The sequence below is a fragment of the Carettochelys insculpta genome, chromosome 3, assembly GCF_033958435.1.
Source record: "Carettochelys insculpta isolate YL-2023 chromosome 3, ASM3395843v1, whole genome shotgun sequence".
Taxonomy (NCBI): Eukaryota; Metazoa; Chordata; order Testudines; family Carettochelyidae; genus Carettochelys; species Carettochelys insculpta.
Genome location: NC_134139.1, coordinates 38,594,608 through 38,611,316, shown reverse-complemented (window position 1 = coordinate 38,611,316; position 16,709 = coordinate 38,594,608). Strand labels below are relative to the sequence as shown.

Sequence of the window (16,709 nt, the reverse complement as noted above, 5' to 3'; positions counted from 1 at the left end):
TAAGACAAGTGGGGTCATACAGTGCTTTAAATTATGCTGCAACAAGTTTCTTCAAAAAAAAAATTAAAGATGGAATTTTTAAAGGAGCCCAAGAAACCTTTGCCCCACTGAAAGTGTTAGTCTTTTCTGAAAATGTCACTCAGACTCTTTCAGAACCAATTTTGTAAATAGAGCTGCTGTACCTTTTTATCAATGTCAGTGCTATCAAACATTAGCAAATATTAGCACACTTACTTTGTGCTATTGCAGTACAGCAATTTCTCTTTATTTTCCTAAGACTTGTAACTCAATAAATTGCTTTCTAATATTCTCATAACTTTTTGTTTGTCTTGCTTTAAAGTTTTCTTCATATTGTAGGATAACTATATAGTCAAAATTATGTCTAATGCCAAGGGACTAACATGTCACAAGAACTGACTGTAAATTCAGCCACTTCATAAGGTGAAAGCTGGCTGCCATAGCCATGCAAATGCAGACAGCTTTGGAACTACAGTCTAAGCAAGGCCACACTATAAATCTAAATTTGCTCAGTTGAATGCAGGGGGCATTTTAGATGTCCCATGACTTTTGTCCCAAGGAAACAGTTTAATTTCCACCCAAATTCTCTGGAAATCCTTGCTTGCAGCCAATTTTTTTTACATAAGAGTATGTTGTTGTTTCAGTGTATTTATCATGATTACAATAATATCACAGGGTAGAATCTAGTCTCTGGATATCAAATGATCTCATGACAGTTTTCAACTAGTCAAACATATTCATATAGCCACATGTTTCATCAAGAGAAGTTCAAAGCAGTCATTTCAGCTACTAGCAAGTCCAACTCCTTGAGACAATCAAAAAAATAAAACCCATCTTGACTTTTGTAAAATTGTCTTCAGGTTTGCAAGACTGTACTATAACAAAATTAGGTTTCCCATAAAACGTTACCGGGGATGACGTATGCCAAAACTCCAGAGCTGAGTCCTTTTAGCCTTATACTCACATGAATAGGAATATTTACTTCAATGGGTTTCTGGAGTGAGTTAGGGGAGTAGGACTTAGATCCAGCTGCTAACATTGATATACATTAATTTATTTATTCCTCCTTTCATGTCAGATTGTATCTGTGGTTACCTTTTTCCTTCGCTGTCCACTATTAGTGATCTTATCTGGAGTGACTCCAAGATCTGCAAGTACTTTAGCTATTCCTCTAGCATCCACTCCGCAGTTTGGTGCCACATTTGTTTCACAGCGTCTATGTACATTCATCTTGCAAACTGCAATGAAATGTGTGGTGGGGGGAAAAAGGTTTTATAGTACTTTAAATATATACTCATTTAAAATACCCTTTTTGTTTAATTTCAATCAGCTCTTCAAGGATTTAACATTTCTTTTAAAATATGAACAGAAGGGAAGCCGTGCTAGTCTATACACTATCAAAACAAAAGCAGTCAAGTCGCACTTTAAAGACTAGCAAAATAGTTTATTAGGTGAGCTTTTGTGGGAGAGACCCACTTCTTCAGACCATAGCCAGACCAGAACAGACTCAATATTTAAGGCACAGAGAACCAAAAACAGTAAGCAAGGAGGACAAATCAGAAAAAGATAATCAAGGTGCATACTTGGCTCAGTCTAATTCTTGACCTTCCCTCCCACCCCTCCACTCTCTGATTTGCTCACCTTGATTATCTTTTTCTGATTTGTTCTCCTTGCTTACTGTTTTCGGTTTTCTGTGCCTTAAATATTGAGTCTGTTCTGGTCTGGCTATGGTCTGAAGAAGTGGGTCTGTCCCACGAAAGCTCACCTAATAAATTATTTTGCTAGTCTTTAAAGTGCTACTTGACCGCTTTTTCTTTTAAAATATAATTTTATTACAGTTGAAAAGGACCTGGGGATTACAGTAAACAAGAAGCTGGATATGAAGCAACAGTGAGCCCTTGTTGGGGCTAACAGCATATTGGGCTGCATTAGTAAGAGCACTGCCAGCAAAGTAAGAGAAGTCATTATTCCCCTCTATTCAGCACTGGTGAGTCCGCATCTGGAGTCTCGCATCCAATTTGGAGGCCCTCCCCCCACTACAGAAAGAATGTGGACAAATTAAGAGTCCAGTGGCAAAGAAAATGGTTAAGGGGTTGGAGCAGATGATCTCCGAGGTGAGACTGACGGAACTGAGCTTATTTAGTCTGCAGAAGAGAAGAATGAGGTGAGGGGATTGAATAGCAGCCTTCAACTACCTGAAGAAGTGGCTCTGGAACAATTTTTATAGTGGGGGTGCTGACATACACTGAATCAAACTGTAAATCTTCTATATAAAAGAATCTACTTAAAGTCACAGGATGCTCCAGCACCCCTGTACCTCTACGTCCAGCACCTACGACCTGAAGTGGGGTTCTAAAGAGCATGGAACTAGGATGTTCTCACTGGCGGCAGATGAAAGAAGCAATGGTCTGAAGTCTAAGTTAAGTATTAGGAAAAACTATTTCACTAGGAGGGTGGTGAAGTACTGGAAAGGGTTGTCTAGGGAGGTGGTGAATCTCCATCCACAGAGGATTTAAAGGCCAGGCTTGACAAAGCCTTGGCTAGGATGATCTATTGAGGTTCGTCCTGTTTGAGCAGGGAATTGGACTAAGTGACTTTCTGATGTCTCTTCCAAGACTGTGATTCTATGATTCTATGTAAAGATTTTAGGTGAACTTGCAGTGGCATTTAACACACTCATAAAATTATGAGTCCACTTCTTAAGATTTCAACAGTAAAATATTAATTTTCACAGAAAATTGAAAATAGTAATTTAGGCATGCAACTTCAACTCGATACACACAACTGAATTACTCTGAATGGGCATGTTATAATGACTTGGCTAACCTCTACTTTTACCTTCAGCACAGGTACTCTGAATTCATACTGGCCTGACAGACTAATTTGGCCCATTTAATCTCCTAATGGTGTCCTGAATTTTACTCACTCACTACTATCCCTTCAGCGTATCTACCAGGACTTCTTCCACCATCACAGCCTAACAGGTGCTTTTCAATATGTTGTCCATCCAGTGTGTTTCTGTGCCTTACACAATGGGGGCCTGAAAATTATGTTACTCTCGTTAATAAGACCCAGAAAAAAACCTAATAGAACATGCTGAGTTTATCATGGGTCAGTGACCAGAGCTACTCCTCAATTCACTGCTCCTGTTCCTGCAGATGTGAATGGGGCCTGTGTCAGGCCCCAGGACAGTGACCAAGCAGCCTTTACAAACACAGAGAAAATGAATAACCTTGCAAATCTCAGATACACCTTCAACTAGAAAAAACATTCAGTGCTTTAAACTCAGTCTAATCCTGTTCCCATTGACTTCAAGGAAAAGAGAATAAGGCCTTAACCTACCTCTGTCTAATATACTGCTTTTGGTAGTATCTCTTCATTTGCTTTACTTACAGCTGCTACAATCTAGCATCACACTAACAAGCCACAAATTCATGTACCTCATTTGATTTTTTAGATGAGACCAATCTTCCGCTCTGGATAATTATCCACTATTCAAGATGCCCTGACTCCCGCTATGGCAAGCTTCCACATAGTGTGAAGATTGTCTGTAGAATGAACTGGAAGCCTTTCAATCTCAGGAGACTGAAGGTTAAAAGCAAGACCTCCACAACCTCGACCATGGAGCTCCAGTACATGGATGAAAATATGGTTGTTGCCCTTTCTCCCACAGCCCTTCAGACCATCTTAAGCGTCTTCACTGAAGCATATGAGAATTTCGGCCTCACACTGAACTCCACAAAAACCAAGCTGCTCCATCAAACTTCATTGACAGGACAATCTCATGCACCTTCTATTGAAGTCAATGGAGAACTGTTGGAAAATGTGGAGCACTTCCCATACCTTGGAAGAAATCCAGCATCATCTCAGCTGTGCAAGCTCTGCTTTCACCTGTCTGAGACAGAGGGTCATTGAGAACTGGGACGTCTATCCCAAGACCAAGCTCCTTGCATACCATGCAGTGGTTGTTCCAATGCTGCTCTATGCATATGAAACCTGGACAACAAACAAGCTTCATCTGAAGGCACTTGAACAATATTATCAATGCTACCTCAGAAGAATCCTAAACATCTTGTGGGAGGACAGGCATATGAACACTAGCATCCCGGAAGAATCAAACATGACCAGCATTGAAGCCATTATCATTCATTAACAACTTCGTTGGACTGATCACGTGGTTTGGAGGTCTGGTTAATGTCTACCAAAACAGATTCTGTTTGCCGAATTGGAGGAAGGAAAGAGGAGCTTTGGGGGCCAGTGGAAGTGATATAAAGGCATGCTGAAGGCACATATTAAGAAGTGCAGCATCACCGTCGACACTTGGGAGAACCTCGTCCAGGACCGTCCCCAGTGGAGAATGGAAATCCATGAGGGGGTGGCACAATTTGAGAGGTCCCCCAACAGTGCAGATGTGAAGAGGTGGAGAAGAAGAAAAGAGAGTCAAAAACTGCCCTGTGCCCCCTCCAACAGCTACTAACACCTGTCTCTTCTGTGATAAGATCTGCGGCTCCAGAAATGGGCTGATCAGCCATCAATGGACTCACGAATAGGAGGATGATATGAAGATGTCCTACACATTGTCGAGTGACTGCCAAGAGAGACTGTTTCTGTAACTAGCACATCAGCATGACCAGGAAAGTCATGCAGTTTCCTGTTTACTCAGGAAAAAAAAAGGCAGTAAAAAATGTGGACTTCATTAAAAATAAAGGGGCCTGGATTTGTTGGGAGCCCAGGGACATGTCTGAATAATTTAGCCTTCAGCACCCTCTGGTGGAACAAGATACAGAACTTTCAAAATTACAAGGGTCTGGCACTAGATAGAAAAAGTTCTCTCATTTTAAAATTCAGTTGGTCAAATTCCTCCCTGCATCAACAGAATTATACAAGGCGTGAATTAAGCCTAGTTTACAACACAATTTTCCCATTAAGATGTTAACTAACATCTAGTCCCATACAAGTTACACTGCATAGCAATCCTGTAGAAAGAAATCCAGATTCCCTCATGTACTCTCTGTATTTATTAGCAATTGTGAGCATTCCAGAAAGAAGATAACTTTGAAGTTCCAGTACACTCCCCACTTGCAAGAATGGAGCAGAAAGGTCTAGATCAGAAGAAATCCCAGTATGCTTGCTTGCCTGTGATCCAGAACACTGCTGGCAGGTCAAACATTTGATACTGAGCCATAGCAGTGTGTCTGTCAGACCTGAACTAGCTTAAAGGAAACAAAGCAAAGAATTCTGTGCATTCGCAATACACAAGGTTATTTACACAGAAGGGGGAAGAGTAATAAGTTGTGTAAAACAAGATTTAAGATGTGTATTTCTCAGAAATAAGCTTTCCATGGAGGAAGCCAGCAGAGCGTGCTGAAGCAGGCACGTTTCTGGAAAGGTGAGCAGTAGTGGGCACTAGTTAAAATAAAAACAGGAAGCACTACACTCCTGTTGAGAAGTATGAATTTCCGGTTCCATGTGAATTTTAGATCTCACACAGGTCATAGTTCATTTGTACAGGAAACAGCTTCACAAGAAAAGCCTGAGGAAAGGAATGAAGATGTTATATGTTGAACTTCATACTTTAGCATTAGGTGTATATGTGTATTTACTGTTCATTATATTAGAAAGGGAAACAGCCACGATGATGATGATGATGATGGTGATATGGAGGTAGTAGAGGAGGAGGAGGAGGAGGAGGAAAAGAACCCAGAACCTAAGGAATTGATGTTTAATTGTTACAGAATCAAAAGGAGATGATGGACTGATAATACAGTTCTCACTGGGAAATGGCAAATACCAACAAGACCCAGAGGAACTGAAAACAGGGGCCTGAATGTCCTGCCACCAGAATTAAGGTGTCATAGAAACAGAGGGATAGTAATAATGGGAAAATAATTACGTCAGTCCTGATGCCACCCATCACTCAGTGCTCCAGAGTAAGGCTTACATCTTACAAGGCCTTTTTGTTCCACAAACTGCCAGAGAAAAATTTCTTCATGACTCCAGGTCATGATCACTTCATTCCCTGAAGCATAAGGACTAGCAGCTCTCTGATAATTTCATTTTTACCCAGTGTAACTTCAGAAGATAATTTTATTCACAGACTATAATGCCTTCTATATGTGATCCTGAGCTACTGCTCTTTGGAAAATCAGGTAATAAATGTAATTCTACTTTAAATGTACTACGCTAAGACTGTCAACTTACAAATGATAAGGTCCCTGCCATGTGAAAAAGAGCTGAGATTTCATTAGATAAGAACTCTTATGACTTTGGCATTAGCTTCTTGCCATGGTCCATGAAAAACCCACAACAGATGGTTTCATTCTCCATTGATGCAAAAATGCTAGTACCCTGGAAGTACCTCAACTGACTTTAATTCCCCTTTCAGAACTATCAGTCTGTCTCAGAGGAGTCTAGTCCTTACAGCTGCCTCATTACCAAATGTAAATGTACACCCTCCTTCAGCAGAAAAAAACCCTCCTGTATGCTACAAAGAGATTTGAGACCATGTAGCAGGGCAACTGTCCCGCTTCAGCCAGGAGGGGTTAAAGAAGACTGGAGGAAGCTTGCACAGAGTGCCACCCAGTCAGGAAAAGGCTTATAGGTAGCCAATCAATAAGTGGCTCGCTGGAACAACTCTGTGCATAGGGAGCTGCTCAGGAGAGCAGAGGGGAATTGAGTCCTGACCAACAAAGAAGGAGGACTAACTCCCAGGAAGAAGCATGTGGGGTGGAGCAGTGCTAGAAAGAGATGAAGGTTCCAGCTTGGTATCAGCCAGGCTGTAGCCTTCCTACAAGGGGCAAGAGTCATGGGATGGTGGCCCAGGGAATGGGAATGGACAAAAGGAGTGAAGGAGGGCAGGACATGGCTGCCACCAGAGGGTCCCAGAGTTGGGGTCCAGAGCAGAGGGAGAGCCTGAGTCCCTTCCTTCCCCCTTTTGCACACCTTGACACCAAGGAACATGGCCTATACAGACTGTGGCTTGTCCATGAGGCTAGGGGCCAGACTTTGGGGCTGCGATTGGCTAAGGTGGCAGGTGTGAGGACTGGGGACTGCTGACACCCCCACAAAGACATGAGAAGAGAGTGGTGGGCACTGTGAGCGGGTATTATTCTGAAGAGGACGCTGTGGTCCAGGGAGCAAGGCAGGTCTGGAATTTGAGGGTGGAGACAGTGGAGCGGAGGGATGACAGGTGAGGTACCTGCCAGAGGGAGTCAGAGTTAATGCCTGGCGTAACCAGAAGGAAGCGCCATGATGGTGAGTTGACCCTGTTGCGGGCTGCGTTTTCTCTGCTAAATCACAAAACTGTCTTTGTCAAAGAGATTAAGGAAGAGCAGCCAGTTCAGGTGCATGATCTTGGGCCTGGGGTAGGAACCTGTTGTGCAGTCCAATACCTGTGTTTCATGTAATTGGATATGGGCACAAAGAGTCCCATATTTTCAGAATCGGCATGGGAGAGAGACGGCTAACCTCCACATAACATGGGTGCAGCCTGACATACAAAACCTTTTTTGTTTTCTTGGCTTGGGACTTAAGTTTGGTTCTGCATGGAATTCACATAGGTAATGTTCAGCTTTCACAAAAATATTAAAGCAAAAAATAGTAGTTAAAATTTCCATCCTACAAGAATAAAAATATCTCCCCCCCAAAAAAAAAAATTGAAAGAATGCAAACCTTCAGCTCCTGCATATGTCAAACACTAACTAATCATATTAGGAAGAAACATTCCCTGTGGGATAGATGTTCCATAGCTAAAGCCCTCCAAATCCATAGATATCCCCTTTATGTCTGTGCATACTCAGATATCGAGGACTTATTTTTGCAGGTACAGATGTACAAACAAATTTCATATCTGGAACCCTACAAATTTATGGATATCCACTTTATATCCACAGCTATCTGCACCTGCAAGTGTGGACGCGGATATCCACATGTAGGCCTGACACACAGTGGTAGTTATACAGGCTTTATTTGATATGGTTAGATTTTGTACAGCAGATGCTATGTATGTAATAGATACTGTATTAGGTAGTATAAGTTAGCAAGAAGTTGTTTAAAATTGTTTTTTTTTTAACTTTGTAAGTCTGTAAGAAATCCTGCCTGTTCTTTTGTAAGAGAAACTGCTTTCTCTGAAAGGAGCTGTCCTTTGTGCGAGTGAGGAATGTGTGAATGTGGGAAGACAGGAGACATAAGACTCCAGCACCTGATGGTCAACTGATTAATAAGGAGGTATGAACTCAGGTGATAGCTGAATTCAGGATAGTGGTAGATGGGCAGAACTGGCTGTGCTAGAGAAGGGCTTACACCTGAATGACATCTGTGAATGAGATGAACCAGCTGTGGTCACTCCCAAGACATTCCTCAAAGTACTGATGGAGCATGACAGTGGAAGAAGCCTTGAAGTAATACAGTTAGAGGACTTTGGCATGATACTGCAAAACAACCAGACTAAAGTTGGAATTTATAACTACAAAAGTAGGGTATGCAACCATGAAGCTTTGAGTTAGTTCTGTGAAAACAAATTCAGAGCATCAGACCACAGCCGACAAAACCCGGCTCCTTCCTCATGCCCAGCCTACTTGACAACTAGGCCAGCATGAGCACCAATAAGAATAGTAACTACACCACCATCTGCAGGTCACATGTGTATTTGTGAGAGAATGAATGCACATGCTGTATTTGCAATAAACATGGGTTATTGCCTTTTTTCTCCTGAAAAAGATACTTCCTATGTGTGCTTCCTATAAGTGTAACACATGGATCATTTTGCAGGTACAGCTGTAGATGCAAATTTATAGATATCCACTTTATATGTGCAAGTATCCACATCTGCACATGTGGATGCAGATATCCATTGATCATTTCTGCAGATGCAGATACCAATTTTGTATCAGCACAGGGCTTTATATATAGCTATCTACTGCAAGGTTTCTTGTACCTTTCTCTGAGGAAGATTCTGCTTCATGATGGCAATTCCAATTATCCTACACTGCCATCTGCTTTTTTACTTTTCACTATACTTGCTGGAAAACAGAATGGCCAGCAAATGTACTGTATTCTATTGTTATGACAGGCAAGCGATTCCCAAGCTAATATACTGGCTGAGAAACACAGGAAGTCTCTAAAGTGGTGGTGGTTCTGCTTACCTTTGCATTGTAAACCTTGTCTCAAAAGACCCCAGAGCAATGAACCACAGTGGTCACAGAAGGTGGGCACTTTGTAATTATGAATGCTGAACTTGTGAGGCATGTTGACACTGAAGCGCTGGGAGCCCACTTGCTGAAAAATAGCAAAGCACAACATATCTGCGAATTATTTACTTTTACAGTCTAGGTGAATTAGGGCCTTGATAGATTTTGAAAAATACAAGAGGTTAAACTAGCAGAAGGAGATACATGTCAGTGTAATTATCCTTTTAAATGGGTTTATTTTCCCCACACAGTGGCTACGTCTACACGTGCACACTACATTGAAATAGCTTATTTCGATGTAGCGACATCGAAATAGTCTATTTCGATGAATAACGTCTACACGTCCTCCAGGGCTGGCAACGTCGATGTTCAACTTGGATGTTGGGCAGCACCACATCGAAACAGGCGCTGAGAAGGAACGTCTACACGCCAAAGTAGCACACATCGAAGTAAGGGTGCCAGGAACAGCTGTAGACAGGGTCACAGGGCAGACTCAGCAGCAAGCCGCTCCCTTAAAGGGCCCCTCCCAGACACAGTTGCACTAAACAACACAAGATCCATACAGCTGACAACTGGTTGCAGACCCTGTGCATGCAGCATGGATCCCCAGCTGCAGCAGCAGCAGCCAGAAGCCCTGGGCTAAGGGCTGCTGCACACGGTGACCATAGAGCCCCGCAGGGGCTGGAGAGAGAGCGTCTCTCAACCCCTCAGCTGATGGCCGTCATGGTGGACCCCGCTATTTCGATGTTGCGGGACGTGGATCGTCTACATGTGCCCTACTTCGACATTCAACTTCGAAGTAGGGCGCTATTCCCATCCCCTCATGGGGTTAGTGACTTCGACGTCTCGCCGCCTAACGTCGATTTCAACTTCGAACTAGCGCCCAACACGTGTAGCCGAGACAGGCGCTATTTCGAAGCTGGCGCTGCTACTTCAAAGTAGCTTGCACGTGTAGACGCGGCCAGTGTTTCCCCTCCTTTTCTGTTCTTGGTGTTCAAAAGATCACAGATGTGACGTTGCGCTTCCAAGCATCCCTGGCAATAACAACTGCATAGCTACCAGCAGAGATTTCTCAGCATGCAAGGTAAGAAAGTCACTCTCGTTTGTTTTGGGAACAGGAAGGGGAGGTGCTAGTGGAAATCTACTCCTTTTTCATGTTCCAGTTGTCTTTGGATTGATAAGAATTGAAAACAAGGCACCGTGCACAGGCCATCCATGGTACCATTAGTTACTGATTGAAGATCATTAATGACCAGTCAAGGGTGCCCACTACATAGATGATTTATTTCTGTTTTGTCTTCTTTCCTACTACCGCTGGCTTCTCTCCAGGAGTCTAGCACAGCACCTCTTTAAACAAGAACATCATGTTAGCAGTGCATCTAAACTTCCACTAGTATGGAGCCCAGGAATGTAAATCTGCTCAGGAATCACATCTCCTAGTGGATACTGCTCAAAAATTGTTAGCCAAAACACTGGTGCAGCAGGGTTGTGTCAAAATCGTAGGAGAGAGCTGATGTTCTGGAGTGAAAGCATGTCCACTCTGCAGCTTTGGGGACAGAATATTCACTGCAGAGGTCAAAGTGTTGTTCTAATGTGAAACATCACTGCAAAAATGGCACTGGGAAATGTCAGCAGTTACTATTTCAGTGACATCCATTTACTGTATAAGTTAAAAAAAAAAAAAGGTGTGGGGGTGGGGGAGAAAGAAAGCATTTCCTCTATCCCTAAGTGTGAGTAAAATCAAAATCAGCCATTGCCATACTGTATATTTTACATCAACTTTTATACTGATTCAGGTTATGTGGAAAGATGGAGGCAAATCTGGCTGTGCTGGCCTGTATCTGCAGAAGCATAATGATGGCTTAAAACTGTTATGTCTTCACTGACAAAAACTGGTTTGTCTTATCATAGAGTAACCACTGCACATTAACTGTCCTTCTGTAAAAACAGAATGGAGACTAGGCACCGAAGTTTCACTATGACGTAAACTATGCGAAATCAACCATGCACGGGGGGTTACAGTGCTGACCTCACCTAACTACCTCCCATTGACACTACAAGGTCATTTGCACCTCTGAGGATTATACAGCAAGATGACTATTGTGTTAGTTATCTCACTGTAAACACACATCAGTGTGTCAGTGCAGACAAAACCATACTGCGTATTTGTTGCCCACAGCTGCAGATCAGGGTCCATATTTGGAATGAGCTTTTTGTCTTCTCTAAAAATGTACATCCTCTGAGGTGGAAGTTTGGTGTTTAATATTTAAAGCAGTGATGACTACTGTTGGCACATATAAATGATAATATAATCCTCTCCACGACTGATAAAACAGATTATTACATTACCAACAGACATCATTCTGGTACCAAATATTACCAAACATCTGGTACTATATTTATACACACACACACACACACACACACACACACAAAGACAGACCTGCTGATGGTGGGGTCAAATGCCCAGAGGCCTGGGCAACTTAAAGGGCCTGAATGCTCCATCTGCTGCCACTGACAGTACAGCACAACTAAAGAAGGCTTCCCGCCCAACCTCCCTCCACGCTGCTCCTGAAAGCAGCTGACATGCCTCTGCAGTCCCTGAGGAGGGGTCTTCCTCTGCCCAACCACCAGCTCCGCAGCTCCCATTGGCCAGGAACTGTAGCCAATGGAAGCTGCAGGTGCAGTGCCTGCAGTAGAGGTGCTGGAACAATTTGTACAGTGGAAGTGCTGAGACCTGTTGCCCCCACGTGGAAACCCTGTATCTAACCACTTCAAAACATGAGGTGCTGCAGTCCCTCCTTCCCCAACCTCCCGACCTCATACCCTTAATTCTAGCATCTATGGTCTGCAGGCAGCAGTGCATGGAGAAACCCTGGACCCGTTGCCTGGGAGTCACTGCTAGAGGGATATACTGATCTATTTGCAGAGCTGCCTGAGGTAAATGCCACACACATGACCCCCTCCCAGAGCCTGTACCCCTACATGCTGACCCAGCCTGGTGAAAGTGAGTGAGCATGGGGAAGGATGAGCAACAGAGGCAGAGGGCATTGGAGAAGGGACAGGACAGGGACATGGCCTCAGGGGAGGGAAGAGAAGGAGCAGATGGTGAGGCAAGTGTCTTTAGGTCTGTGCAATTAGACAGCTGGCAACCCTATGAGGCGGGCATATGAAAAGCATGGCTGTGCTGGAAGAGTGCGCCCAGCAGTGCAGCCGACAGTTCGGTGGGCACCAGGTAACACTAGTACAGCACCTCCCAAATATCAGGCAGTGTGTCCATATGGACATGGCTTAAGCATATGGGGGGGGCCCCCTGACTGTTCTGCCCTGGGGCCCGGAATTGCTGGCAGCAGTCCTGCAGACAGACAGACAGACAGACAATCCCTTTTAAAATAATGCACAGCATTTCTCCACAACTGTGAAGTAACCATTCAAAAATCTATTAACTACAAAGTAAATGGTATAGACTCCTTTGTCTTATTTTACAAATACAAGTCTGATTCAATGCACAATATTACACTTTTTGCTTTTATTCCACACTTGGAAGTCCTGCATGCAGTTAGAGCAAGCCCTCTGTAAATGATGTGTCACTTCTGGGCACTCTTTTATGTTAACATGTTACAAAAGCAGAGTCCTGATATACCTGATAGCTAATAAATCACCCACTTCCACAGCAATTGAGAGAAAAACGGTCTTAACCTGCTCCCACAGCATTCAAAGGCAAAGCTTCCATTAACTTCAATGGAACCAGGGTGGAAACAAATGAGCTTAGATGATGTCAAAAGAGAACTCGATTTGGTCTAATACTTGCTAGCCATAAGCAGACTGCTTTACAGTAATTCCCAAGTAAATGGAGCTGTTATGGGGCTACATCATTCAAGAGTAAATGTTATGCTACATGGAAACTACAAGGGTGCAAAGAAACTCTGTAACTTATTGTTGATGAAATGGAGGAGACAGCAGTAACATGACTAGATAAAAGCATTTATTTTATAAATATTTACCTCATCGTGAGTTTCCTGTTTCTTTAAACCAGCACACTTAGTTATTATAAGTTCATGGCATCTCTTGTGGACTACACAAGTGCAAACTGTTTGGGGAAAAAAGATGAAAGAATGAATTTTCATAAAGCCAGTTTTTAAAGTAAAGCCTGAAGTCAAAAGCCTGTGCAATACGTAAGCCATAGGCTAAAAAAGCCAGCATCCTCAAATTGTTATTGAGATAAATGTTGTACTCATGTTGGTCCCAGCATCTGAGAGATATAAGGGAAGTGAGATAATATCTTCTATTGGACCCACTTTTGTTGGTGAAGAGCTTTTGAGCTATATTGAGTTCTCCTCCAGATCCGGACTGACCAGAAGAGAACTTCTGTCTAGCTGAAAGTTTGTCTCATTCACCTACAGCAGTTAGTCCAATAAAAGATATTACCTCAGCAGTCTTGCTTCTTTCAAATCCTCAAAGGTATCTAGGATTCCATCAGTTCCATCTAACAGGTTAAGGTCTTAAATATATTTGAGGGCCTGGGCCATAGTGACTTATAACTTTGGATGGACAATTTTAAATAGCTTAAAAGGTCCTCACTTTCACGTGCATTCACTTTCTGAAGATCAGGCCCCTTTAAGGGACTCGACCAAAACCATAAATCATTTTTAAAACTCTCAGCCATAGCTTATTTCTGCCACAGAAGAGCAGCTTACAAAAATACTGATTCTTTGTTTAGCACAGTCAATGGTATCAGTACTGTACAAAACGTGACGGTAAAGACACAAATGCACTTGGAATTCACTTTAAAATCAGAAAAAAGAGAGAACTGAAATTATTTATTTATTATTACTAATAAAAACAAAGATTTCCCTCTGTTTTAGAAAGAAAAATATTTTGTCAATATTTGGCGTCAGTTACAGTTGGAAAAAAAAAGAAACACAGTATATAAATCTCTGTAGATGAAGCAGAAGTGATAACAATTACAAGATTACCAATCTATTCTGCTCGAGATAAGGAAAAATTGCCCTCCATGAAAGAAAGAGCGGTTACTTCGACCTTGGCTACTTCTAAAAGCAAGACACTGAACAAGATGGACGACTGGTATATTCTGTGAGGCTATGCCTCCATGTCATTTTTTTATAGAAATTTGTTTTGTGCATGTTTAACTCAAATATGCTTGATGCAAAATGGGGCACGTAACCTATCATTCAAGAGTTTGTAATCTCGTGAATGTGCATATTCTATTTGTGCGCAAGTATGATTCTTACATGTGAAGTTAGAAACATGAAGTGTAAACCTGTTTATTAACCTAGGTCCTCTAGTGAAAACCACGGGCTGGTATGTAAGGAACTTAATGGCGTGGTGCTTCTGGCTATTAAGCTTCTGGTTCAGCAAGACAGGGCAGACTTGTTTCTCCTGGAAGTCTGGATTGTGGTTGGTCCTACAAAAACAGGTGTCCGTGTCACCTAGTGCTGGAATCTGCACTGAATTTCTATTTTTGCACAGGATGGGGAGAATGGAACAAAGACTTCCCATGCTGGGAAAATTCCATTTAAGGAAGAGGAGGCAAACAATGATTGTCTTCAGCTGACTTCACAGACTGTTTCCACGAAAAGAAAAGACCCAAGAGAAAAAAAGAACTCTGACATGAGGGGCAGAAGCTGCTAGACCAATATCAAGAAAAAAAATCAGGTCTGGCCTGAAGAGAACATTTCCTGAAATAAGAGCTAGCATGATAAATTATGATCTGTAATAATTTATCTATCTTAATGTATTAGGCTTAGCTGGAATATTTTGGGTTTTTTTTTTTAGCTTAGTAACTTACTTTGATCTATCATCATCTGCAGCCCTTAAATCGAGGGTTGGCAATAAAAAGCAGAGGCCCACCAGGGTGAGGCCCAGGCAGGCCATTACTGCTCTATTTACTTGTGCCTCCACAGGTATCGGACCATCATAGCTCTTATTGGCCATGGATCACTTTTTGTGGCCAAGGGAAGTGGCTGGAAGTGGCATGAACTGGGACACCACTTCCTGTCACTCTTATAAACCACAATGGTGAGCTGCAGTCAATGGGAACTGCAATTGCTCATGCAGAGGTACAGGTAAATATTGGGGTAGGGGCAAGCCAGGAACTAACCCTAGCAGAGTGGATCCAGCCCATTGGCTAGTATTTGCCTCACTGGACTTAAATCCTACTTTTTATACTTAATACTTTATTTTTTTCTTATCAAACCCATTTTAAATAATTGTTATTAGGATTAGTTGCAGGAACGGATATCTTCTCATTCACTGATAAAGGGAGCAAGCTTCATGAGCCTTCTCTGTTTAAATTTTTACATGGAGTAAGACAGATTTGTCTGGGTTCTGATCACATTGGGGCTGTGCACTGGGGGGTTGCATTAAGAACTGTTCTCAGTGTCTGGGTTATTCTGCCGGGGGGCTCTTACCCCAAATCTGCGCTTTGCTGGGTGAGACAAGAGCTTTCTGATTCAGCAAGACAGGGCAGTGGAGCACTCCACAGGGCAGGTAGTTAAGCTCAGAGGTGTGATCAGCTCATCAGGTGACAGTCTCAACAGGATCTCTATGACCCAACCCATTACATAGCCCATTAGAGCAATTCTTATTTTCTTATGTGAAAAAGTGTCAATGTTTTTGTTATGAAAAGAACTATTTTTCAACCCTTACAATTGACAAATAACAATGCATCTTGCTCAAACTTTCCAAAAATAATAATTTTTGGCAGAGACTAAAGGAGGAAAAATTTTATCTCCCAACGTGACTCTTTTGAATAGTTATGAGCATAGGAAATTAGAGATAAAAATGGAAACACTCCATTTTAACAGTAACATTCACTACTGGTGACCTCTATAATTATCTAGGCCAATTAATTACAGTGTTTTGCCATTAGCTGCTCTCATCCAAGGTTCACAAAATGCTTAACAGCAAGGATCAGAGCTTCCATTTGTTCAAGATTAAAAAAAAAAAAAGAGAGAGAGAGAGAGAGAGAAACAAAGAAGCCAACATTTCCAGACCTGCCTACTGTGACAATATGGGAAACCAGTCCATCTACAGCTTTTGAATTTCACTGGCTCCTGGGGGCTCTCCATGTGTATCTCTGTCAATCTGCAATCTCCATTTTGAATGTGGAGAGATTGGTCCTTTTTTTTTTTTCCTGATGTCTTTTGCCTCCATGCTGAGCTAAAACTCACAAGAGTTGACAGGAGAAATTCATGCACCTGGCTCAGAGCAAGCAACAGAAGGTTGTTAAAGCTTGATGATCAACCATTCCAATGGTGCACCTTTGCAGAAAGAGATGGTTACTGCCTAGGTCAGCAAACTTTCCAAGAAGAGCTTTGTTTTGTTGTGTTTGTCTGTGATCAAAATATTTTGAGAACTGCACCACACGCAGAGCTACTTGTTCACATAGGTAAATATAGCAGGTATGCAGCAGATGACAAATAAATTCTCATTTAAGTAATCAGAATGGGTGATGGGATAAACTGTCTCTGTTTAGTTTTG

The 16,709-nt window shown here is 42.3% G+C and overlaps 1 protein-coding gene across 1 annotated transcript in view; it reads right to left on the bottom strand.

Moving 5' to 3' along the window:
• PRKCE (protein kinase C epsilon) overlaps positions 1–16,709 on the bottom strand; it is a 431,830-nt gene that overhangs the window by 151,409 nt on the left and 263,712 nt on the right. The window contains exons 5-7 of the mRNA XM_074989640.1: positions 13,211–13,296; positions 9,162–9,294; positions 1,114–1,256 (exon numbers count right to left, since the gene is read on the bottom strand). Coding sequence (XP_074845741.1) covers positions 1,114–1,256; positions 9,162–9,294; positions 13,211–13,296 — 362 coding nt within the window. The remainder of the gene's footprint in view (positions 1–1,113; positions 1,257–9,161; positions 9,295–13,210; positions 13,297–16,709) is intronic.